This window comes from Musa acuminata, chromosome BXJ1-3, assembly GCF_036884655.1.
Source record: "Musa acuminata AAA Group cultivar baxijiao chromosome BXJ1-3, Cavendish_Baxijiao_AAA, whole genome shotgun sequence".
Lineage (NCBI taxonomy): Eukaryota > Viridiplantae > Streptophyta > Magnoliopsida > Zingiberales > Musaceae > Musa > Musa acuminata.
This window is the reverse complement of record NC_088329.1, coordinates 38,870,073-38,897,101: the sequence shown is the minus strand read 5'-3', so window position 1 is coordinate 38,897,101 and position 27,029 is coordinate 38,870,073. Positions and strand designations below refer to the sequence as shown.

Below are 27,029 nucleotides of genomic sequence, written 5' to 3'. Positions count from 1 at the left end.
TTACTTGTGCATCGTCACCCGTTGACGTGGGTCCCGCTGGGGCCCATACTCTTCGGTCACAATCATCCATCACACCATGATGGACAGCTTTTTGCTTTTATTATTTGGCCAAAAAATATTACCGATCCGAGTCATCGGTTCCGATATTTTAAAAAAGGTTTATAATATTTTGTAAAACCCTATAACTATCTTTCAATTTGATTGTTCTTTGAAGTATAATTATTTGAAACCTACTGAGATATATATATATATATGTTCAACTATATGTGTTTTGACAAAGGTAACAAAGAAACACCATAAATCTTATGCATGAGACATTAGACCAATCTATGGTATGATGATAATTCGATTTCTAAGGTACAATGTACTTAAGGATATTTTAATAATTATAACAAATATAAAATTAGAAAAACTCAAAAAGAGAGGGTTTTGATGGGAATTACCCAATATCTTAATACCAGACATATTATATCCAAATCTATAAGCACAAAATATGTTATTTTCAAATATTGAAAGGTTAGATATGTAAAAAAAAAAATGTGACTATAATTTATAGAATCTTACAATTTACAATCCCATACTATTGATAATCCCTTCAAAATAATAAAATTATTTATTTTATTATTTATAATCATAATATTATCATTTTTAGTTCATCTCACTCTTTACCCATACCATCAACGCTCACTATCAAGGAGAAAGAAAAAGAGAAGGAAGAAGAATATATATATATATATATATATATATATATATATATATATATATATATATATTTATAAAGGGATAATTTAGAAATATTAAAAAAAGTTAAAAAAATAAAATTATAAATAACAAAAAGAACTATATATAGTAATCTTCTCATCTATATTAATTGATATTGCGCTCGCCCAAATAAATGGGAAGAAAGACGAGGGTAGACGATTTGAGGTGAGGAAGTAGTGGATTGTGTTATGGATTGCAACGAACCACGTCGCTTTGGATGTCACTGCAAGATGAGGCAGATTGGAGTCCGAACATTTGCGGCTGTCGATCACACCAAGACCTGCACAAATCACAACCGCTAATTTTAGCATAAGAAAAATATCAGACTGGACTGGATAATGATCCAATTCAACACAATCAATTCATGAATAAGAAATGTCATTTGCATCATATGATATTAAAAGCTTTAAATTAAATGGTTCTCCTAAAAGCCCCAAAAATGTTCTGAATATTTACTTTATATATATATATATATATATATATATATATATATATATATATATATATATATATATATATATATATAATATTATTAGAATAATGATGACCAAAAGAATAGCAAGAATATGGTAGGTACTAATTTAAATTTTTTAAAGCTCAAACTAGCTATGGCTAACTAAATATTTAGTTTTTTGAATGGATATTAAATGAGAAGTATGCCCATGGCATTTATATATATAAAGCTGATATATTACTATATTACTTTTTTATAAACAGATAAAGATCAACGTCAAACAAACTATAGACATAGGGCATATTGAAGTGACTAGATTTTATATTGACCTTACAGTGGTTTTAGCAAATACTCCACATGAAAAGAAATGAAACTATTATAATTTTATGATGTCAGGTACGAGAGATTATTTAAGTGACTACATTTCTTTCCTTCAGATTGAGATTTCTTGTAACCCACTAAAATTTGTTTTTGATTAAAAAACACTACATTAAGTAGCTAAAATAAGATGACATAAAAATAACACAACATGCAACCAATTACAATAAATCAGAGCTTAAAAAGAAGCCACACCTTGTTAGAATTCAGGAAAAATAAAGGGTAATATAGCAGAGAAAAAGTATTCTTTTGAGAACCCATTGGAGGAGTGTAGTGCATCTAAACTCAGAATAGCTCCTAAGCCTTCTACCATGCCCTCATTTCTAAGTTTCCAAGGATGCTTTAGAATGACCACCAAATGCACAGAAATTAGCAGCACAAGCCACCATCTATCTATAAGTCACAGAAAACTGCATTAATGACTTACACATTGGAAGTAAAGAGAAGGCGAGTGAAACATGCCAGGGTAACAAATTTTTATATATTACATGCATCTGGGGAAGATAGTTGACCAAGAGGAAGTGGGTTATATATCTTTTTGCCATACGAGCTTCTATCCTTGTGATGAATGTTTAGGTCGTATGAGTCCACCCACCACTGGACATTTAGCCTCAGCCTCGTTATCAAACTTCTTTTACACGAGTGATTTTGGTTGGATTTAATAGTATCCATGTAAGCCAAAGAGCAAAACTAGATAGGACGGTATGCCCATGAAGGCAGACATGAGAATGCACCTTAGCTTCATATCAGGCTTGATTGACCTGCTTGCCAACATCTTCCTCACTAGACTTCAAGAAGTGTGAAAACCATAGGGCTGATGATTTTGGATACCTAGCAAGACCATTTTTATAGTCCACATAAACCAGCCCAAACCTTTTAGTATATCCTTGGGCCCACTCAAAATTGTCCAAGAATGACCATGCAAAGTATCCACGTACATCGGCTCCATCCCTGTTCCAAACACAGCAAATAAGACTATTATATTTGTTTATTCAATCGAAAGGTAACTTTATATATATTATGATGTCATGTCCTAGGAGTCCGCTACAGAAAGAAATTAGAGGCATGCATAACAATGACAAATTCTCACTTCACAAAACAAAAGAAAATTTCTGATAACTCGTACTAGAGCGAGTTCCTACATCGTCACAAATTCACATTTACAGAAGACAACACACGTATCTAGAAATGATGTTATGGAGCAGAAGCTGTCCCTTCACAGAAATCCTATGATGGTCTGATTGTCCGGTTTGCCCATCAATTTTTGGTCAAGGTGTAGTGGGGGATATTTTTCACAAAGAAGTGATACGTGAATGCCAACAGTTGTGTTCCACATGAACTTCAAAAAATTTTTAGATCAGTAGTGTAAGTTTGTTAAATCAGATAGAATAGCTAAATTTGCAACACTATGGCCATTTTTCTATCCTTGACTAACTTTGAGAGATGTCTGGTTGACGAGTCAGAACTTTTGGCCCATGCGTTTGTTCTGCTTGCATTTTCAGCTAAATTTAACCGAGTCTTTCAGTCTGCCTTCTCTACAAAGCTCCAATTTTTCACTTTACTTTTTCCTAATGAATAACTGGCAAAAACACACTTTCTTAGCTCATGAGAGCTACCACCTTTTCAAGCTTGTGCACTGCCCACATGTTGCTGGACAGAGCAGCCAACTCAACACCAGAGGGATGTGGTACAGACACATCTTCCAGTCATCAGCTAGACTGTCACCTTCTTTCATTGTCTATAACAGATAATTGTCCTCCCATGACTGATTCAATTCAATCTATATCATTAATAACATAACAAGGCTATACCATTAGCATTATGCACACACCCAGCCAACCTACTGGCTGACCAATTTAATTGAATTCTCTTCTCTTAGGAGTTGCATTCACCAGGTAAAGCCACAGTCAAGTGCTAGTCTTCCAAACAAAGGCACATAAGGGTTGGACAATGCCTCAAGGTCTGCGTGTGGCTCTTTGGAGGTGCAGAAGAGACAGAAAGCCAAGGATTGTTTTATTTTTTTCCCTTATTAACCTAAATGATCTTATCAGTATAATACTCCACATGTCACCTATTAGTCTATGTACAGGACTTGATTGTGGCTTCACCATATAATCCTTTCCCACTATCCTAGGCAACCATCTACTTCTGGAGGAACTTCTGCTACTAGTTCATGATGAGATCCTTCACAATTTGGGCTAAATAATAGGCACCCCAACTATGAATTCAACAAAAGCTACAAGAAGGGGTAATAGCAGAAGAGCACAAAGAAAAGATGGTAAAGATATGTGCAAAGCATCTATAATTATTTTTGGTCAAAACACCTATAGGATTTAATTGAAGAAAATACAAATATTCACTTCAAATACATACACATATATTAACAGAAAGAAGGATGCAGATATACAGATTTCCCAATAGGATGCCCCTATGCATTCAAAGTTTTATGATCTCATTATTTGTGGCTTTCTATCTTTTTATGAATTGTACAAAACTACAAATTACCAAGAATATGCTATTATAACTTACAAGGCATTGTTGCTTGAAGACAAGAAATAATCTGACTACACCTATGATGCCAACCTTCAAACATACTTTCGTCCCAGATTTACTTAATCTTAACAATTGCCTACCATAATAACCTGCTAGAATACCTAGAAAGAGAGCAGTTAACCAGGATACTGGGATGACGTAAGTTTTGAATGACAACATTTGTTTCAATTCGGAGGTGGTAAGCATCCAAATAAATTATTTACATCCACATGCTAAGGAATTTTACAGTGAGCTTCTAGGTGTTTTGTATTTCAAAATCATAATCATGGAAGTTCCAGAAAGAATTTCAGACTTAGAGATCGAGCATATAGCTCACGGATGGTCTCAGTTCATCTTGCATTTTTTTTTCAATTATTCTGCTTTTCTTCCATTTTGGTTTGTTACAAATTTCTCCTTCCATCAAGCCTGCATTCAAGAACCTTTTTAACTTTTTTGTAAAGATTTGTTAATTCACAAACAATTATTTAACTGAGGTAGTCTTTATCCCTTTGCCAAATAGACTTCTTTTTATTGTTCTGACATGTTACATAAGAAAATATTAACAAAAAATGGCCTTTTTGTAACAATAAATAGACGTTAAAGACCACATTATTTTACTAGATATTGCACCACATGTAATGCATCTTAGCAGCATGTAAATCACCAATTAACTGGAACTCACACCTTAGTAGCATATAAAGTCGATGATTCATGTTTAATGCATTTGTAGTTACAGGCACTTCATTGGAATTTGGTTTTACAATTTGCTTCATTTTGGAGGTTAAAAATAGAAAGTTTATTTTCTCAGGAAAAGCTTGAGTGAAAAAATATCATTAAGATGAAAATTGCATTATACGATGTGTGCTTGATGCATGCAAAGCAGATTGCGTATATGAGCTTTTCCAAATAAAAATGATTCAGATTAGTGTCTAAAGGCAGTTGTACACATAAGCAAGGGCAGAAATGCAACTCGGATATCATGTATCTACAGTACAAAACATGTGCAGTGAAATTCAATAAGACACACATGAACGAGATGTAACCACTATAATTTACCTGATTGCTTGTGCAACAGCTGCAAGGTAACTCTTAAAGTATTCAACTCTCAGTTTATCATCTAGGACCTCCTCAAGAATTGCTGTTTCGGTTTCTTCTTGATCCATGCCTGTCAATTAGTGAAGGAAATTGATTAATTGTATACAACACTATGAGAAAAGCAGACTTATTTGGAACTTCATAACAAGATGCAACAGCATGGCTGATTATAAATCCCAATTTTACATGATAGTTCAGAAAAAATGTTAAAGAGAACAAAATAGCAGTCTGCACTTCAAAGTAATAATTTTCTAGAAGCTTTTGTAAGTTCAAATAATCATAACTGTAACATTAACAAAACTTACTAAAGTCTATGAACTGATTGAAACTTGAAATTTGAAACTATATTTAATTTATCAGAATCTAACAGAGTGGAATACTTTCCTATTCTTTTGCTCCTTATAAGCTGCCAAGTAGGTTTTTTGTTGGCCTTCATTGATTAGACTAAAGGATTACACATATTTAATTTTTTTAGGGTCCATGAATATTTTCCGAAAAGAGCAACATACGATGCAATCTGCATGAAATTCTTAGAGCCATGCAGAATATGACTAGAATGTGTCTTATGAGTAGGCGGAACAGTAATAAGTCTTTATATTCACACATTTAAATTTCAAAAATGCACAAGGAATAAATGAAGAGTTACCATTCTCAGTAACATAAATTGGAGGATTGTGGTAATGCATTGCTATGTAGTTAAGGACCTTCCGGATGCCCCAAGGAACTACATAAAGCCAGTCTGATGCAGCCTGCAATATACTATGTTAGCCCAAACAAAGTTGGTCACATTTATAGCAAAGAGATTATCCTAAAGGAAAATATTTATCTCACTTGTAATATTTCACAAAACCAGTGAAACTAGAGTCTTTCAAGTGGAATACATATGAGTGTCTCTAACTTTCTATATGAGAGAGTTCTTACCCTTTCACCAATCGCCTCCCCGCATTGCCATTTCTCTGTTTCACAGAAAAAAGAAAAAAAGGAAAACAATGATGTTAATATTTTTCCTACGATAAAGGTTATAATATGTAGTTGTAAATGATGATGTTAAAATACTTGGAAACCATGATTGCTCCTAAAAGGATTCCTTTGATTGTTTATGATGCTAACAAATTCAACATAAATTAAGGATTGGCATGGCCTAAATCTCACAGAAGCAGGTCTGATGTTCTGGTAATCCCAGCTCTTAATGTCACTCACTTAGATCGTCTTAATGTTACATGGATGCCTTCTTCAATAATGAATAACATTAAGACACAACTCTAGAGTATTAGGGATTTTTTCTCAGTAGAAAGGAACTAACTCTAGTGTTACACAACTTATAACTTGAGACAAGGTGATTAGACCAAAATCTGAAAGGGGCTTAAAAATTCATGATCTAAATATTACTAAATATGCTTTATTGGTACAAAGGACAACTCTCTACCTTAATCAAATAAAGTAATCTAAATTAATATTGTTTTAGCCATAGTTTACAATCTCGTACCAGAGTACCAACAACACACGATGCACCGATAAGTACCAGAATTTCAAAAAAATGGTTGAAAAATCATATGAAAATGAAAAACCCTGTTCCAAGGTTTTTTTCTCCTATTTTATCGGTAAAAAATTCAAATTAAATAAGAATCAATAGAAATTATAGTCTATAAGGATCAAAATTAAAAATTCTTATTTTTTCAAATCCATCAAAGAACTCATGGTCCTCCGTCAAAGATCGTTGCTTCCATCAATTAGAGAGATCAAATGTTTAAGTATGTACATTGAGAAAAAGAGTGATAATGAGAGTGAGAATAAGAGCGAGAAAGTGAGAGAGGAGGTAGGGAGGGGGCTTATATAAGCCTCAAAGAGCTCCGAGTGGTCAGTTTGACCATTGGGGACTGGTAAACGCCATTGAAGGTTGGTATCAGTCAAAATACAACCATATGTAATAGTCAAATTTCGACCATATCAGCCAGTGAACCATCTAGAATGTCATACCTTGGGTCAAACTGGTATATTCAACCCTATTTCAGGTACCGATGCTAGGGGGAACCCACCATTTTCGTACCATGTGCCCAGCATTGCTGTCCTTAGTTTTACCCAAATATGGGTTGTTGGGCCCATCAAATATTGTTTTCAACTCTAAAATCAGTTGGTGTTGCAGATTTTTCGTTGAAACTATGAAGAAACGACTTGAGGGACACACTCAACTGATTGGAGGTGGAAAATCCATAAATACTCTCGAAGACAATGGACCTTTCCATAATTCTATTTTGCTAAAACCCACTTTTGTTAATCCTTTTAAGTTTTAACATTATGATACAAGGTATTAGACTTGATAAAGAAAGGAAATTGGAATAATAAACAAATTGAACAGATATTTAGTTCTATTACTCGTGGGTTAGTCTGTAGAATTGGCATATCTCATTCCATGTGATGAGCTGTGGATTTGGATACCTGACTTGAAGAGTCTTGTCCTACCAAGTCAGATCACAAATTTTTGTCAGAAAAATGGGAGACTTGGTGAGAATTGTTGATGCTTCCAGCTATTCCTCAAGTATTGCTTCTCTGTTAGAAGATGATTCTGTCTCCTGACATCAGACAGATTGGCAAACTAGGCATTGTAGAGGTACAAGTTTGTTATCTCTGATGCTCATGTGGATGTGCAATCCCGTATTTATTTGATTGTCCACTTGCTAAGAGAAATTGGAATATCTATGAACAAAAAATGGATATCAAGTTTGAGTTCTTTGAAGATTCCTCCTGGAACATGGCTCAAGTAGGGACATGATCTAACCAAATTTACGCTTTATGGAAGGCTCAAAATGAAACACTTTTTAGAGAAATTAAAAGTTGATTGTCTCCTAGTTTCTATCAGGTATTGCCTATGTGATGAATTGTAAGCCAATCCAGGATTCTGAGGGATGTAGTGATAAGATATGTCAGATTCGAGTTGAATAAGATAAACCTACTAGGGATGGCTGTAAGATAAACACAGATGGTTCCGTGTGTCAACAGCAACAAGAAGGTGTTGGCTTCGTAATCAGAACTAAAACTACCTTTTGTTTGTTGGCAGTTGTCTGTTCATTCAAAATGGAAGCAGTCTGTACTATGAATTGGTAGCAACCAAAGAAGAAATTATACATGCAATCAAGGATCGCCGTTTTGGGTACCGACCCGTGATCACCATTTTGGGTACTGGACCCATTTCGGTGATCTAGTCGGACCAGTATGTATTGGTCAATACCGGTGTACAGACACATGGTACATATCGGTGTTTTGAATAGGAAAAAAAATGAGAAGAGGAAGGGGTGGAGGAGGAAGAGGAGAAAAGATGAAGAAGGAAGAAAGAAGATGAGTCAATGGAGGAAGAAGAGGAAGACGCAGAAGAGGACGAGAATAAAGGAGGAACATAAAGAGAGAAGATGAGGTGATGGAGGAAAAGAAAGTATAGGAGGCAGTGGAGGGAGAAGAGGAAAGAGGAAGAGGAAGAAGAGGAGGAAACACACCCATCAACGGCACACGATGAGCTGCATGTGGTAATGGCGGGACACGCTTGCATTCGGGTGAAGAGGGTCAGATTGGATGTGTATTAATGGGTCAGAGCGGACTGCCGAAACGAGGGCGGCCTGCGTACCGATTCATGCCTAGACAGGTACATATCGCTTGTTTCATACCAATTCGGATGAAACAGGCAGTCCTTGCATGCAATGCAGTGAAGATACAAAGAACTGAAATTTTATAAGATGCAAAGTACTAGTCAATTATCAAACAAGAAGATAACGCCACCTTGGGCTCTTAGCAAAGATATCGAGATATTTGGATGTTTTGTTGAAGATAAAAGCTCACATGTACATAGAGGAGAATAGGACAACTGGTTAGCTAACTTTGCAAAGAAATCCAAGGATTATGTGATTTGAAAAGATGAGCAGCCAGCTGAATTTATTCATAAGCAAGGGTTTCGTACCAAATAATTGAAGCAAGTAAATTATATTTTTCAGAAAAATAAGATATGAATATTATCTCCTTTTCTTTTCTGTTTCTCAAAAGCAACTCATCTTTCTACTGCCCTTGTATCATTTAGCATTAAAAGATCATATTCGTTTGATAAGACCAACCTGTCAATGACTTGTCAAACTTGACATTTATATATTGAACATAGGCCAACCTAACTGACCTCATGATCTCAAGTTGCATCTTTAAGTTGCCAAACAGGAAAACTAATTTAACAAACTTCAAACCAAAGATTGCTTGTGCTGACCATGTCAGCTTGTGCTGGTCAGCGTTCTAGTTAATACTGTCTTAAGGCTTGAGCAAGATGGATGAGATGAAGATGAAACATATCAAGAACAAGATACATATACCACAAATTGATATCCAAATAAGCAATAAGTTTAACTTTTGTCTATTAGCTTGAATTATAGATATTACAAATTGAAAAATACTATAGCATAAACATTGTAGTTTATTTTACACGAGTTGTAACCTGAACTGTGGAACACACAGATTGGCTAACTGAGGAAGAGTCTAGGGTTTGGTTCAGCCCTGAGGTGGGAGTTTTGACTGGGGCTCTATGCCCAACACTTTTGCAGCTACTGGCTATTTTATAATATTTTATTTTCCTTAAAAATATATATAAATAACAAAATTATGTACATAAATGGATCATGTGGCATAAGCAAGTTTCACAATTTTGTTTGATGATACTACATCAGTTAGGGCTCGGACCCATACCATACCGGTGGTGTATCGAGTGTCTGTACATCAATGCATATATACCGCTTTCAAAAAAACATGAAAAATCGGAGAATAAAGAAACTGCCCGGTTTCCCCTAGTCCGCGTACTGGTAAGCTATCAGAATAGTGAATACTGCTTCTAGTGAGAGAGTTTAGAAATGGGCATAACAACATTTGTAATGCAAGAATCTGAACCACACAAAAAGGATAATCAGCAGTGATGGAAGTGTTTAGAAATAACAACATGGTTAATAAGAAATTTGAAACATTGAAGATGCATGTCATGTAGGGACCTGGATTTTCCACATCTTAGTGAGAGAGTTTCAAATGGGGAGAGGCTCAAAATCTATGCCTTAGTGTAATTTGAGCTCATGTACCTCCGATGACACTGATTAGCAACTTAGTATGCACCTTGTGGTCATAATGATAAACTCAAACCTAACAACTTAGCAAATACCCATGTCAATCAAATATTTGCCCCATATATAGTAGTAGTTGGAGCAGAAACCAAAATTAAAGGGAGAAATAATCCCAGATCCATTACAAGGAACAAAATGTTATTAGAAGCTGGAGTTTCCATAGCTCAATCTTTCATTCTTTCTTCCTTTCAATTCAATCTAATATTTTCCTAAATCTTAAACTTGACCACAACTTCATAGTGCTAAATTTATCATGAATTCATGATGTCGATTGTTTCTGATCAAAAGACCATAAAATTGTATGAGTCTATTGGTGCTGCTTTAGAAAAAATGACAATAGATATGAGATGCACTTACAGCAGATGTACTAGTATTACAGTGCTCATGGAACTAAAATATTTCACCGAAACCGATTAGTTAATATATGATGAATGGACTAGTCCATCCTTAAGTGTCCATGTAATAAATGAAAAGAATGAGATCTATGTATCACAGTATAATTTTGAAATATTTTTAAAATTCTGCATTAATGAATAATTGCTTTTGTATAAAAAATATTATGTATCACAGTATCTCCTGGAACAAAAAACATCTTCCAGTTTAAACAACATAATGAGAGAACTCATTAAAATCTTGATAAAGATACCTATCCTCTCCATTTGTTGTGCTTGATAGAAATGGATATCTCCTGGGTTTTCTACATGAGCAATGAATCTGGTTGTATAATGGTTCAGACCAACGAAGTCAATTGCATTCTGCAATAACTCCTTTTCTGCCTCTGAAAATTTGGGAAGCCGATCTCCTAGCCTCTCACGCATAACCAAGGGGTAGTCTCCATAATATATTGGATCCAAAAACCTTCAAGAAGATTTTGGATCAGAGGTTTAAAAAAATATTAAAAAAATAATATGTAAATTTTGTTATTCTCTCTAAAAGTTAGCAATCAAGCAAATGACTATTTAAATATATTTTTGGGAATGATAAAAGGTGCATCCTTTCTCTCTCAACGAAAAAGAATATTGACTAAAAAGCACAGCTTATGTGTAAACAAAGATCAAATCTTTTAATTTTCCAAATTTTACATTCTTTGTAGAAAAATATCTACTCTGAATAGAGTCATAAAATCAATAACAATAGTTCAACAAGCAATGCAAATGCATCTTCCTGTTAAATGCTCTCTAGAAGGTTTTAAATTAACCTACTTGATTATTTAAGAAAGAAAAAAAAAATATCTTAAATCTAAAATGAAAGAATATGATGAAGGTGCAAGTCAATTTCTAGATAACAATAGGCTTTTATTGATGCATATAACCCTAATAAAATAATTCCATAGCTCTTAGTACAATTAGTTGCGAACATTGGAACTTGAATGAATACAAGAATGCTCAAGTAACAACCAAGCTAAGAAGTATGGACACATCAATTTGGTGGGCGTATCTGTGTCAGACATGGATATGTTGCCTACAACTACACAAGTGTCCGACACATGTCTATTATTTATTTATTTATTTTAATTTTTGGACACGTGTACCCATGTCAAAATAACTCTCTCTCCCGCATCCCCGTGTCCTTCCTCACCACTTCCGCGTCCTTTCTCACATGTCGCACACATGGGCCAATGGTATCGAGGCAGTAGCTTTATGCAGGGCCCATGTCCCTTTTAGAGCGATGGAGAAAACAAGTGCATCGACACTAGGTCTAGTGGAGTCACATTGCCTAGGTAAGTATTTTTATTTTATTCGTAAACAGTGAGGGATCGAAGACATATTAGTTCAACGGACGAGGGCCCTCGTGGGGCCCAACTGATGGCTCAAGGCGAGTGGTGGGTTCAAGCAATGATCAGCGTATTAACATTTCTCGCTTCTTCCCATGTCGCAATTCAAGGAAAGAGCAGGATGTCAAGCATGAGAGAGCAAGATGTGAAGCGTGAGAATTCATCGATTTGCTACATTGGTCTCTAGAAAAGATGGGAATAGTAGTATTTTATGTATACTAGATGTTATTTGCATACCAAGAACAACACAACAAGTGATTTAGTAGTACAAAACCTCAAGAGAAATTGTAGTAGGAATATGTATATATCTATAGCCTAATAGCCTGGAGCACCACCAAGAATGGTGGTCCAGAGCTCATGTGGGAGTAGAGGTATGAAATCTTGGGAGTTTGGAGATTTCTTATTGAACCTGGAGATCATCAATGTTAAATCATGACCCTCTATCACTGATAGCAAAACGCGAATCATACAACAGGATTAGAATACCAACGAAAATAAGGGATTCTAGGCTTCCAATGATAGAAATTGTGAACTTGTATGATGATATTTATTTGTTCACATTGTTGTGTCTATAAAATTGAAGTATAAATACTATAAAACTCATGTTAATCGAATATTATATATATGTTAAAAAATACATGTGTCCTCGCCATGTCCTTATCCTATTTTTTCTTTTAAATGACATGTCGCCATGTCCGTGTCATATTGTGTCCATGTCCGTGCTTCTTAGCAACTAAGTAATCAAGGTTTTAAAGTTTTGGTTGTACCGGTTGATATAAACTGATGTTTATTGGTTTGATGACCAACCAGTATGTGGACCAGATGATTGAAACCAATCTATTTTGAAAGATCTTTTCATCCAGTAAACAATCATTACATGATCAAAAGATTTAAAGTTATTACAATCAGGAAGTTCACTCAATTAAGGGCATATGCAAAGAAATAAGAACAATGTTCTTTTCAAGTATTCTTTTTATGAATTTTTAGCCACAGTGCAATACATTGGCAAATATAGGGAAGAATGGAACCTTATACGAGAGTTTTGGGCTTTTCAAAAATGAGGGCAGAAAAAATAACGAACAAATTTAAGAAGAAAAAATTCCTGGGATCTCAATTGAGAAAGATTGCACTATGCATCGATCTATACCCTCAAAGCATTTGAGTTAAGGTTACCAATGAATTGTGGAATTCATGTTTCTATTAGTGGAATTATTCCCATCTAGCTCAGATGCCCCAAGTTTACCCTAAATCAAATATTTTCCATATCTGCTGCTGTTGGGAAGGGCTTTGAAACGTTTCACAAAACATCTTTTGGATAAGAGAAAAAGAAGGAATCTTTTGGTTTTACATTATATGGACCAGGTTGCATTGATAGGCTTAAACTTTAAAGTATGTTTTGCTTTATGTTTTAGCAAAGGAAATTTGGGTCAGGGTGAACCTTAATAATAAAGAAATATATGCTTCATTCAAACCTGATTTGACTAGCTGGTAAGTCAATGTTGTTAACAGAAACCTAATCAGTGAACCCCATCGATCATCTTAAAAAATTTTCGATAAAGCACTGAGTTATCCTGAGAATAATCCTAATCAAATCTAGTGAAAGTCACTTTTCTGCTTATAAACAAAACTGAAATCCAATGCATCTTTCAACATTCCTTTTCTTTGGAGAAGAAATTTTCCAACTTTTAGGAATCTAAAGGTGCCAATGAACATATATATCTTCTAAATGTTAGAAAAATGCCTGATATTCATCTGACAGAAGAATACTGGTAAACCAAGTCAAAACTATTCTTTAAGTTTGTTTAGGTTCCATATACCGGGAGTACAGCCCCAGCATATAACATTCCAACAATGGACCGGGAAGCAGACTAGGGTATTTTGCTTGGTTCAATTCAAAAACAGGTGTCCTACTCAATGTTTGACCATTTCTGTTAATTATTGTCATTTGATATGGCATAGATCTGAGGGGACCTAGATTATATCCCTGTGGATTCATCCTATATCCTCAAGAATGTGCCTAAATATTGGTATATTTAAGATCGATCCATGCAGATCTGACTTAGATCTATGCAGATCTGGCCTAGCTATATGCATATCTTGCCTAGATCTGCACTTATCCAGGTCCGATCTATACAGATTCAGGCTCAATTTCCAATATTTATAAATTTCTATAAGTATATGTATGTATCTTAAAATTATTTTTTTAATACATCGTAGGATCTTATGATCTTATGATCCAGTCCTATGATCTGAATTTGTGACCCTTTTATGAACCTAGGTAGAAAAGCGAGTTTGACAACCTTAATTTCAACACTCCTATTTGTTTGACAACTGTCTTTGTTTTACATCTCATTTAGTATTCTATAGATATATATTGTTTATAATTGTCTATTCTGATTCATTCAGAAAGGTCTCTTGTGAGCTCAACATGAAAGTTTTTGTAATATCATTGTTAAATCTGCTAACAGAGCAATAGCAAGAGCAAGGCTACCAAAAAATGTCTCAATTTGCATTGCCTCATTAGATGAGAGACTTTCATTACTCTTATATCTGATTTGTCAAAAAAAAGAAGCCTAATTTGATTGTATATAACCAGAAAATTAGAGAAATTAGGTTAAAACTGGGTTTTTTTGGATTTCTAACAATAATTTAATGTTTTCTCAAAATCTGATACATACTGGTGTACCAACACTCATACACCAGTATGGCTGTACCAGTCCGCCTAGTGACCAGTACAGCACTGGTGTTCAAAGTGGCAGACCTTGGTAGGAAGTGACATCAAAGCAATAAGGATCCTATATGGCATGATAATGCGGTTGTCATTTACGGCACTGCTGCATGGAGTGCCATCATAATGCCACTATAATTGACATTTCAAAGCAAAGTTGGATGCCTAGAAAGCCCTAAAACCATAACAGAAAGCGCAAAGAGAGGATGACAGCCTAGCACTTAAGCTGCCCATCTATGATGAACGCTTGGGTTACAAAGGGTGATCCTGATGAAGACCCAAGCTTGCAGCAAAGATCCATGTATCACAGAGCATCAATCCATGTATGAGGTGGTAATGAGATACTGAAATAGATTTGGTGGTTCCTCTCAGTATTAGCTTGCTGCCTAGTAGCACTAGACTTGAACATTAATAGACATCAACCTTGTAAACAGTTAAAGCATAAAACCACTAACACAAACTATGATCTTCAAATTTTCCCTATACGCAAATGCCAAGTTGAAAATATCATAAACTGACATATGTACAACTGCATTGAATTTGATAATGCTATGTAAGGGTGTTGGAGAAGAATCTATTGACCTTAAGAAGCAAACATTGAAACCAACATCTTGACATTCTATTTCAAGACTTTCCTAAAAAAGAATACTCTTTCAAGACCAATATATAACATATTACCAATATATTGTCATTTTCAAGAAACAAAATGATATATTTCTTAAAAATGAACAAATTGATATGTGATTGTATACGAGAGAAGTGATCATATGCTGAAACAATTCTTTTTGTCCTGCTTAAATTCCCCTTTAATAGAACAGGAAGCACTTGCCTCTCGGTTCTCAGCAGTTGTAGAAGAAATAGACATTTGTTTATATATTCTACAAGGAAGATGTATATGTATGCTCTTCTATCATATTACAAAAGAAATGTCCTTAATTCAGACATTTAGAAATTTGGATAAAGTAAAAAAGTTGTCACTAGACAGGAAAAACTTGCTCTCAGATGCTTATTATAATCCAGAATAACAAGAGGAAGCCATAAGGTCCCACTCATTTAAAGATGATTACATGGGCTCTTTTTCTTCCAGTGAGCTCTGTTGATGGCAATATCAATAGTTAAAATAAAATCCAAACCTATTTTTATTGTTTATCTTTATTAAAAATAATAAAAATATTTTTGATGGCTATTAGTCTAAGTTAGACTTATTTATATTCAGCAACAAACACCAGCATGTAATGCATAAAAAGAAGCTTCAGCATGAAATATGGAAAGACCAATACCAAACAGAAACTAAAGAAAATTTACCATCCAAGTTGGAAATCCAACCGCCTATCAGCAGCAATTTTATCTTCCAACTTATCAGAATATGCTTCTGCCCATTCACAATCAACTGCAATGCCTATTTCACCACCTTGTGCAGCCTGGAGCAAGCAAATACTACTATACTCAACAGAGAATTCAACTAGTTTGACTTTTTTCTACCATCAAGGATTGATATTATATCCAGAATGTTTGGTTAGGAGGCATTATGTAAAAATTCAACTCATTAGCAATATTCTATGTGGTGAAATTGTCTTGGATGGTAAGAAAAAGAATCTGAATGTGCTTCAATTGCTTTAGAATTAGTAGCTGAAAAAAAGTTACATTGGCAGATAAACCATTTTAAGTGTTTAAAAACCAAGAAAGAAAAAAAAGAGTTAACTGGGAAAAGCTGATAAACTAATCAGAGATGGCACCTTAAATTTCTTCCTATAAACAGAAACAGCAGCTGCATGAGCCAAAATTTGGTGGTGAGCAGCCAGATAAGGTTCCACAGATGAATTTTCACGTCTTCCAGGAGCAAAGATTCCACAACCATATCCATTTACAGCTGTTTGAAGAGGTTCATTGATTGTAATCCAGTGCTTCACTCTGTCTCCAAACTTTGCAAAACAAGCTTCGGCATATAATGAAAAATAGTGTCTGTCCAGTTTGATATAATATCAAGTTAGAAAGGTCATCTTAGTGTTTTCAGGATCCATAACTAAAGTTTCAATCATATTAATTGCTTAGATTAGTAAATACTAGATATCATACTATGAACACTGTTAGTTTTAACAGGAACTGGGTTAAGGAATTTGCTAATACTGTGGTTGCAAATATTAACCAAAACTTTCATATAGAATCTGTGACATCTATCAAGGTGTTATATAATAATGGTATTGGGGCTTTATCCATAAAATGCATGAACAAGATGATGGAAGATTGTTGAATTTTTAGTATATTTAAGCTCGTCTTTTGTTTTCTAGGAAGCAAGATTTTCAACCAGTAGTCTGATGGATGAACTAAACCGAAAAAGGAAAACAATAGATGATAGGTGTAAAAGTAGGTTATCAAAACAGGAATAGGTTATCAAACCAAGAACTTCTAGCTTCAGCTTCTTCGTAAAGAGGAAAAAGGATAGAGAAAGTGAGAAACTATATCGAGTGGTCGAAATTATAATGCAATAGGGTTGAACACAGAACAACCACCTAACCATTCCTATGTAAAGTTTGTTTATCCTTAAAGGATTAGCTAATTGAACACACAAATACAAATAAGCCAAAACAAAATTGCTAATTCTGTGAGCCAGAGGACAAAGCTGATTTTTCATCCATCAATAAGAATTAACAATTCAAAAAATGTTTTGAAGTAGTTGGTAAATGGAACATGGATGAAACAAGAAAGTCAAGAAAAGTAACAGCAGCTCACATCACCTTCCACTAAATTGTTTATGCAGACAATCTTATACTTTCCAAACTTAGAATGTAAACTTATGTGTTTCAATGGCCCAAGAAATGCATTTGTGACCTTGGATGTTGCAAAAGGTTAAAGAAATGCTCACTAAGTTCCACAGAACATGCATAACTTTCAAAAGATCAAGCTTTGTCTCCAAATCAAAAGTTTCGCAACACCCCAAATTTAGCAAAGGTTAGTAGTATTTTCTTTAGCGTATCCTTTCTTATTGGGTATATAATTGGAAGACCCAAACCAAACAAAAGGACAACAGATTTAATCAAAGCACCAAATATCACAATGCTTTACCAAGTTGCCTGTTTTGGTCAGAAACATTACTAAGCTTGTGATTGGCTGCTTAGTAGTTTGACAAAAATTATGAGCAAAGACATGGTTAAAAGGATCTTCTAATTTAACTAAATAACTCCAATATTTTCTGCTTCAAGGTCATACATCATAACAATGTTGAAGGACAAAACATAATTTTTGCAGCAAATTATTTATATAAACATGAATAAACACTTACCAGGATTACATGAACATATTAAATATGCTCATATATTTTTCCATCTATAGAATGAGCTCGCTTGAAGCAAGAAAAATACAGTTTTAAGGAAATAAATTTGTATAGTAGGAAAACAAGGAACTTAATGATGCTAGGAAATATATCTCTACTGTAGTCACTTAACGGTTTGAAATTTTCTACTTACACAATCTTCTCTGATAGCCATCCTCCTATGGACTCATGAAGAAAATATGGAAGATCCCAATGATATAGTGTCACATAAGGCTGTATACCTGCAGTTAAGAACATGTAAGTGCAAGTTCTTATGGGTATTTGAAAGATCAAATGGGTGATTGGCAACCTTTTTCTAGTAGGAAATTGATCAAATTGTTATAATAAGCAACCCCATTCTCGCTGATCTTAGTTCCTAATCCATCTGCCAACATGACACAAACAAAGTCAATTGTAAGTTGTAACCTGAATCACCAGCAGATGATCGAAATGTAATATGCTGTAGCAAAATATTGTACAAAAATGTTTTCACTAAATTGAATGTTACAGAAGTTATTTTTCCTATCTGGTAAGCAAAGCAACAGACTGAATCCTTGAGCAAAGTTTTCATAATTTCACTTGGCATTTTCCTCTAGAATTCAGAGATCTCAGCCCCCTATTCTTCAAGTCACAAAACTTCTATCTCAATAAATTCTATACACGTTGGATGCTGCACATTATGATATTATCCAGATCATTTTTGCCTCAGTTAAACCATTAATATGTGTATACCATGACACAAGTAGTCAGTTTAAATCTTCTGTCAAGGTTTTATATGCATTAATTTTCGCTGAATGAACATGTAAGCTCCCACTTCTAAACCACTATGCCATGGTGGATCTTCATGACAGAAAAAGTATTCATGTAGCAACATTATCCACCATAAAATGTGTTCAGCCAATTTAATAAGAGGCTTGCCTACTTGATCTAACGAAAATATTCATCTCTACTTCTTTCAATGAATTAGTAAGCTGTAGCATGAATTTGCATCATGTTATAACTAGATATCATATACAATCGCACATGAATGTTCATAGCAATATATTCACATTTATGTTTCATACAATATTACATGAAAAAATAAAATCTTGCAATGCCTTCTGCAATCTAGTAACTAAAATATCTTTCTATGTCCAAGAGCCTAAGTATCCACAAACCAAAATCCAGCCTTTTTATAAAACTCCACTATGTAATTGACAATTCTAGGGTTCTCAATTTCGATGTGTACCGTCTGATATAGGTAGTACGCATCGATCTAAGGGGATACAAGTACGTAGACCATCCACTACTGGGAGAACTAGTATTTTGACAGGTATCGAGGCATACCGACTGGTACCGTCCCGGATTTTGACTTTTATCGAGACGTACCGGTCGGTATGCCCTAGCGTGGTAGGTGGAGGTATTTTTAAGATTTTAGGGTATATCGTCGATACGCCCTAGCATACTGACGATACATACGGGTACGTACCATACCGAGCAAAGCTCGGTATGCCAATATAGACCAGTATTCAAAACCCTGGACAAATCCACCAATCATTTTAAGAATTACCAGAATTCTATGCAAACTATAATTTCAAGCTTAAAGTACTAGCAATGGAAAGAAACATACCAGGGAATATACGAGACCAAGATATGGAAAATCGATAAGCACCAAAACCTAACTTGGCCATAAGCTCCACATCTTCCTGAGCACCAACAAAATAGTGCAGACAATAACAGAAAGCATAGTGAAGTGAACTTGAATAACTAAACAGATGCTGAACTTGATAAACTAAACACTAAACAGCATATCCACCATTGATCCCTGGCCTCAAGCCTTTCTTTACTGTAGAGTTATTTTGAGTTTTTCTTCAAGCAACTTTGAGGATTCCACACAATAGTACTAGAACTTCCTTATGAGGTGTTTCATGGATTTAGACATATTGTTGAATCATATAATGTCTTTAATACTTTCTAATTTGTCTTCTTACTCAGTGACTTTCATCATATGATTCATCCCTAGCCACGTTCACCACCGCTTACTCCAATAACAAAAAGATAAAGTCAAATTTATGGATCTGAAATGAGAAAGCAAAGGTAATGGACAGGTACAGAATTTAAAAAGTAATCATAATTGGACTAAAAGATAAAATAACATCAGGAAAAAATACAAAAAAATGGAATTAAAGAAAGTAAAACTAATAAATAGGACATAGTGGTACAGGAAGAGGAGGGGGAAGAGCAAAAGAGGAAGAGAAGGTGTATGGCAATGACCGACAACAGACGACCTAGGCTCTACATGTACAGTGAAGAGGGCTCGTGTTCACAAGCCCCAAAACAGCAGTTGTTTAATAGTATTTTTTTCTTCTTCTAATGGGTGGAACCAAACCGGACCGCTCGAAATGCAGGTGGTCCATGTACCAGTTTGTAGACCAATACATACCACTCATTTCGTACCACTTCAAGTGAGGTTCAACATGAAGATTACACCATGAATAACTAACATATGCTAATCAGATACATACAAGTTGGTCCAACATGACAGTATACCATTGAATAAGATTTTATCAGCTTAGATGATTGTGCAATCCAGGAGTATCACAGAAAATCAACTAATAAGCTTATCAGGGAGTCAAAAAAAGAAAAAGTGACTGACCTTATAGCGATGGTACTGATCCACTGCAATTTCTCCATTACTCCCATCCTTTATATTCCCTAATGATATAAACAACAAATCAGGTGGATAAGACAAACTGGAAGAAGTGAAAAAGACATGAGAAAAGACCAAACCTTTTTCTTCTGAGAAAATATCCCAAATACTATCACCTTTTCCATCCTCTCTTCTTGCTCCTTCAACCTGCAAAAAATGAAAAGAATAGATAATTATGAAATTATGATGGCGATATAACTTCAAAAAGGTACTATGATTGATATGCTAAACGTGTTATTTATCATAGGCCAAAGCACATAATACTAACTGCCCTAACCAAGGAATGTAATTTTGTCCAGACTGGTATGTACATTCAGTATTTACTGGTCTGGGCATTAACCGGCACATAGATGGCACAATTTTGGGTAGTCCATGTGTGACACAAGTCTTGCTGCCTGATAATCCCATTGAATTAGGCTTTACCACTTTGCCTAGGCCTGGTAATGGGCTTGAACTGGGCAGCAAGACCAATTTTCATTTTCTTTCTCTATCCTCAACCCTAAAAGCTAAAACCCACACCACTCCCCCGTGTCTCTCGTGATCCCTCCCCCATGCCTCTCGCAAACTAAGAATGCATGATGTACACCACCTCCCACCGCATGCCACTCGCCACATGCTGGTAATCCTCTCCTCATCCTTGTTTTCACTGACTCCTCCCTCTTTCCTCCGTGTACCGCAGTATGTTGTGATGTATCAATATCTCAATGTGTCAGAAGGGACAAGGTCTGGTCATGTATCAATATAGATTCGATATCCAAAACTGAAAAACCTATGCCTTAACTATTGCCGATTAGATGGCTAAGTAAATAGAGATATGAGTGAATCCTACATGAACCAAAATCTCAATTTTTTTTTCTTTTTTTTCTCTTTTTTTAGAAACCTGGAGCCCAATTTTTTTTCTTTTTTTTTCTCTTTTTCTAGAAACCTGGACCCCAATTTTTTTAGAATCCTGCATTCCAGTTTCCTTAGATGATTACAAGGTCATATTCCAAATAAGTTAATCTCTAAGGAATTTTTCTTGTATCTCCTATTATTTGATCGAAAAAGAGTTTCATTCTTTTTTTATCGTTGTGAGATCCAAAACGGCCGGAGCCTGGAACGAAGGGGAGAAGATTGCAACGGAAAGGGGTTCGCAAAAATGGCTCCGAGAACTAGGGAGATTTAATTGAAATTACCTGGTAAGCGGAGGTGGCGACGCCGAAAACGAAATCTTCAGGGAAATCGCTACGAGATACCTCGTCGGGAATGCCGTCGCAACCATCGATCTCGCTCCGCCTACGGGCCATCGGCAAGGGAGTGAGGTGGAGAAGCAGTAGGGTGTTCGGACACCGCAGTTGTCGGTTTTTGCTGCGGGCCTTTGACAAAAGTAGGCACGAGAAAACGAGGCGAGCGACGGCGGTTTGGCGAGAAACCCGTCATGGCTTATATTAAGAATAAATTTAGAATAAATTCTCAAAAAAACTCTGTAAGTTTTGAAAAATTCACAAAAACCCGTTATTTTGAAAAAAAATTTTAGAGTACTCATATTTTTAAAATAATAATTTTATCCTTGTATCACCCTTGGCTACCTTTGCCTTCGTCGATAGCCACCATTGCATACGAGCCGTTAGTTGAGCCCTAAATCATCTATCTACCTATGTGCAAACCGTTAGTTGAGTCCTAAATCACCTACCTACCTATGTTGTAGTTGAGAATGATAAACAAGACATATTGGGGTGAGTTTGATCAAAAAAAATAAGAGAAATAAAAATAAGACGATAAATCAAGGAGACGTGAGCATTGATGTAGGATGAAGGCACAATGAGTCCTATATCGCCTGCCTACCTATGTTATAGTTGAGAATGATAAACAAGATATATTGGGATGAGTTTGATCTAAAAGACAAGAGAAAGAAAGATAAGACGATAAATCAAGGAGACGAGAGTATTGATGTAGGATGAAGGCACAACAGGTCCAACAAAAGCAAAGATAAAATAATATTTGCACACAGGAAGAAACACTCTTATGATAATTTTTAAAAATAAGATGTTGTACAAAATTTTTTTAGAACTTCAAAACTTTTGTCAAAAATTTTATAATAAATTTATGCACGTATCTTTGGCTCCCAATCGATATAACTGATGCTACTATAAGAGCCACAAAAACTCTTTTATTTTTTTTGTTTCTCTCAATTCACAAATCCAATAGATTAGAACGATCAACCAACACTTCATTATTCACCAAAATTTTACCAAGCTAATTGCAATTAATTATCAAAAAATCATCGAAGATTTGTAATGTCTAAATAAACTAAGGGGCATACAAACAAATAAAAACTTTTGAGGGCAAACACATAAAATACTTAATACTCATCCGCATTGATGGGCACACGCATGCAAAGAACTCTCATATCTCATGGGGTATTCATGCAAAAGAACTCTTTTCTTTAATTTCTTTTTGCTTATTGAGCAACTCTTTTGGTGCATGTCTACACTTGCGATGTTAGACGTGTGCCTTCTTAACAGGCGCTTCTTTTTACCTAGCTAGTATGAACAAATGTCATCCAAGACTCTGGTAACTGATGCTCCATTTATATTGTGGTGGGTCACCGATCATCACCACCTCAAGCTAGTTGAGAGCTAAGGTTAGCAAGCTGCATATAAAAAAACTGCATTCGTAAATTGTAGTGGTACACAGGGGAGAAGAGGCAATATGTACATCTAAATCAGCAAAGAAAATTTGATGTACCTGGATACACTTCAAAATGGAGAAGACACTCTTGCAGAATCAACCCACGATGGCCTCTTAGCATTGTAGTAAAAATGTGCAATCATTTGCACCAATTCATCTGATGTCCTAAACTCTACAAATCCGACGTGGAAGCATCAATTAACTATCTGGCAAAAAAGGCAATTCATATTTTGATAAGCTTTTTATATTTGAACATCTCTGACCTTTCTCTCTGTAGAGAATCTTGTTTCCTTTCAAGAATAATAGCTCGGGACACGCTTTGACATTCAGAGCATAAGCCAAGTCTTTCTCAATGTTGATGTCAATCTTGATGGTCTGCAGCACATAGTGTTGCATCACTTTTTGCCATGGTCAAAATGTGAACACAAAGGAAAAAAATGACAAGTTTTCAAAAGTAGAAATGCCTCATAAGATATCATTAGATATCAGAAAAGAGGTTTGAACTAATAAATTTAATAATGAAATAACCGGCGCGTACCCTTGGAGGTAGTCGATCCTTAGCATCCCAATATACCTTAGCTGCCTTCTCCAGCTCCTTTAACAACTTCCAGTTATGAGCTGCCCTGTGAAGCAGCAAATAGAACATTCTCAGAACACAGCAATCAGGTGCTGATCGCATAAGAAAATGCAAACTTGCCAACAAATAATGACATGTGCACAATTCCAAGATTTTTGAACACATCATTTAACTGTTTTCATTTATTTTGAATTGAAATATGCCCTTCCATGTAAGTCAGCCGCTCTTGTCAATTCAGATCAAAAATTTTAAGACCTTGGATGGAAATGACTTCATTCCTAAACTCATTCGGGTTATCCCTTTACCCTCTCTTCGTTTGCTCATGCCAACTACTGTAGATTGTATATTTTAAATTTGACACTGACAGTATAGGTTCAGCCTCAAGGGTCCGATGAAACATTGATGTTGTAACCCTCCTTACAGCTCAAAATCATGCATAACCTAACTTTTTCTAAGATACCCATCAATAATGCATCGGATAATTAGCAGATAAGCAAGCGCCGAGTGACTGGTTTGCATTGTGTATTAAAATCCATGATATGGGTGCCAATCTGGATTATTCTTCCATGCTTATGAAACAATTTACAGTCTGCAATGAGTGGTCACTCGGTAAATTTAACATCATTATATAATACTCAAAGTACCCAACATATGTCACCATATGATTGTTTCTCTTTTCAGTCCATAGAGAAACAGATTATTTCCCGTTACTACATTCCTTTTTCACACTAGATTGCAGAATTTATGTTTAAAACATAACCTTCTTCCAAATCTATGTTGCCCACTCTAAATTCCATGCCTTTGTTACCCAACCCTAGTCTACTAGACAAATAGACAAGGCTTCACATGGAGAACAATCAAAAGACGATGCCTACGCTAGTTTCGGAATCCACAATGAGGACTCTTATAACACAAATTAACCATACGATAACAATTGGGCACTCAACTGCTTCCAGTATCTCCCGATTCATTTGATGTCTTTATTTTACATTTACAATTTTTTGTCTAACATGGAAGGACTGGGCATCACTTGACTCACAACAGCAGGTTCCAGCTGAGTTAAGAAATTCATCTCCATTCACACATCTACAGACTTATACATTGAAATAATTTACTCATGCTGGTATTCTCCAACTCAGATTTACAATAATACTTGGCATTGTGAGCACTGGAGCCTTTCTGCTGTAACTTGTACTTTCATTTACGTTTCCTCCCAAAATTAGACCCATTCTTGGGTTATATAAAAAAAAATCATTATACAGCCTGCAAACTGCTAAGAAACGTGCTACATTCTTGTCGAACTGTATGGGTTTATATGCAGTACCTAGAAATCTAACAAAATGTGGATGGGATCAGCAATTAGCATTTCATATTATAACTCTAAATGACCATGAAAAAAAAAAACCCAAAGAAAGCAACTCCATCCAAAATAACATCTTGCTTTGACCTCTCACAAGTTGTTAAAGCAACATTCACTACTCTGTCACAGCTTCATCCCCACACAATTATCGTTTGGCTCTTAAGCATCTACACGATATGATTGACATTCCAATACACCTATTATAATCCCACTCAAAAGACAAGAGTATATCAGTTTCATCGTTCATGAGTACGAACATATACAAAAGAATCAAACTGCAGAGGAGAGCGAGAGCGAGAGAGAGAGAGAGAGAGAGAGAGAGAGAGTATCACCTGTTATAGCGTTCGAACACGAGAACAACGAGAGGGCTCGGGTGGAAGGCGAAGCTTTCCCACTCCAAGCAATTGATCTCTTTCACCCATCCCTCATCCATCTCCCCCTCCCAATCGATCTCTACCCCGTCTTCCACCACGTTCTTGATCGGGTGCTTATCGAAGTACTCCGACGCCCTGATTCCCCACCCGACATCCGCATCCAAAGGCCAATCCGGATCGTCCTCCTCCACCACCACCTCCTCCTCCGCCTTCCCCTCTCCCTCCAAGCCATCCTCGGTCCTCCTCTCCTTGAGCACCCCTTCCTTCCCCTCCAGCACCCCCGCGCTTTGCTCCCGTATCGAAGCGAACGTTCGCTCGAGCCGATCCCTCACGAAGTCCTCCACCGCCGCCGCCTCGCTCCTGCGACCGCGCCTCGGCTTGCCCGGTATCGTCGTGGGGAAGGCATCGCCGGCACTGGGGCCGCCCTCGACGGCCTCGGTTCCTTGCGGCGGTGGGTCGGGCTTCGGCGGCCGACGGCCTTTGGCCTTAGGTTTAGGGTTTGAATCGGCGGCAGCGGCCGATGCCGAGACGTGGGAGGAGGGGAGACGCCGAGGGGTTCGTGAAGAGAAGGTGAGAGATCGGGAATAAGGGTTACGGTTTGGAGAGAGAAGGAAGAAGTGCGGGGACGACGAGGAATGTTCCGATCGGAGACTGTACAAGGTTTCAGGAGCGAGGGTCGGAAGCAGTGACATTTCTTCCCCTCCTGAGGCGTCGGGGACGAGCAGGATAAGACGCGGTAATATATAAACGTTTTGTTCTAAAATATTTCTTATTAAAAGAAAAACATTAAACTCTAACAGCCGTTGATTAATTTCGGACTAATTTCATATTATCTTTACAGTTAATTATCTTTAACATCATGATCTTACAGTTTTAAAAATATTTAAATTCTTTTTTCTTAATTTTGATGATGAAAATACTGCATCCGAAAATTAATATTAAAATAAAATTAAAAAGTAATTGTATAATATTGTTTTAATTAATATTAGTTTCTTCTAATGTAATTTCTATGAAAATACGTCAAGAAATCAATATTATTTTTCTTTTGAACAACGGAAATAATATTACAAAATTATATTTTTAATCGTATGTTAATATTATTTTAATATATAATAATAAATATACTATTTTTACTGATAGAATCGACGACGAAAAGAAACAAGATTTAATGTTTTATGTTCAAAACATTCG

At 35.8% G+C, this 27,029-nt stretch overlaps 2 protein-coding genes across 6 annotated transcripts; both read right to left on the bottom strand.

Annotated features, from left to right (window-relative positions):
* Positions 1 to 528: 528 nt before the first annotated feature.
* Positions 529 to 22,242, bottom strand: LOC103979174 (beta-glucosidase 4). Of its 4 annotated transcripts, none has more exons than XR_010492966.1 (15): positions 22,033 to 22,242; positions 20,938 to 21,004; positions 20,804 to 20,862; positions 19,778 to 19,853; positions 18,479 to 18,553; positions 18,323 to 18,410; positions 16,595 to 16,820; positions 16,164 to 16,279; positions 11,003 to 11,214; positions 6,143 to 6,177; positions 5,868 to 5,970; positions 5,183 to 5,291; positions 2,329 to 2,545; positions 1,790 to 1,987; positions 529 to 1,042 (listed from the first exon to the last, which is right to left on the bottom strand). XR_010492966.1 is itself a non-coding variant. In XM_009395233.3 (14 exons), the coding sequence occupies exons 1-13, from the start codon at positions 22,141 to 22,143 to the stop codon at positions 2,341 to 2,343; spliced, it is 1,482 nt and encodes a 493-aa protein (XP_009393508.2). In that variant the 5' UTR covers positions 22,144 to 22,242; the 3' UTR covers positions 529 to 1,042; positions 2,329 to 2,340. The 4 variants fall into 4 exon arrangements, 2 of the variants coding, with proteins under 2 accessions (XP_009393508.2, XP_009393507.2); XR_010492969.1 differs by having other exon boundaries at positions 1,790 to 1,983; XM_009395233.3 differs by lacking the exon at positions 1,790 to 1,987.
* A 988-nt stretch (positions 22,243 to 23,230) lies between these two features.
* On the bottom strand, positions 23,231 to 26,558 carry LOC135628731 (thioredoxin-like fold domain-containing protein MRL7 homolog, chloroplastic). 2 transcript variants are annotated; one of them, XM_065135594.1, is made up of 5 exons: positions 25,797 to 26,558; positions 24,066 to 24,150; positions 23,791 to 23,902; positions 23,585 to 23,699; positions 23,231 to 23,489 (listed from the first exon to the last, which is right to left on the bottom strand). In XM_065135594.1, the coding sequence occupies exons 1-4, from the start codon at positions 26,528 to 26,530 to the stop codon at positions 23,596 to 23,598; spliced, it is 1,035 nt and encodes a 344-aa protein (XP_064991666.1). In that variant the 5' UTR covers positions 26,531 to 26,558; the 3' UTR covers positions 23,231 to 23,489; positions 23,585 to 23,595. The 2 variants fall into 2 exon arrangements, with proteins under 2 accessions (XP_064991666.1, XP_064991660.1); XM_065135588.1 differs by having other exon boundaries at positions 23,368 to 23,504.
* Positions 26,559 to 27,029: the final 471 nt, after the last annotated feature.

Coding starts and splice junctions, on each gene's coding strand:
- LOC103979174 (XM_009395233.3), bottom strand. CDS start 22,143: ATGGCCCGTAGGCGGAGCGAGATCGATGGTTGCGACGGCATTCCCGAC. Junction 21,005..22,032: donor TCGCCACCTCCGCTTACCAG/GTAATTTCAATT, acceptor CATTTTTTGCAG/GTTGAAGGAGCAAGAAGAGA. Junction 5,971..6,142: donor GGGAGGCGATTGGTGAAAGG/GTAAGAACTCTC, acceptor AGTATATTGCAG/GCTGCATCAGACTGGCTTTA.
- LOC135628731 (XM_065135594.1), bottom strand. CDS start 26,530: ATGTCACTGCTTCCGACCCTCGCTCCTGAAACCTTGTACAGTCTCCGA. Junction 24,151..25,796: donor GTGTTCGAACGCTATAACAG/GTGATACTCTCT, acceptor GCTGCTTCACAG/GGCAGCTCATAACTGGAAGT. Junction 23,903..24,065: donor AGGATCGACTACCTCCAAGG/GTACGCGCCGGT, acceptor TATGTGCTGCAG/ACCATCAAGATTGACATCAA.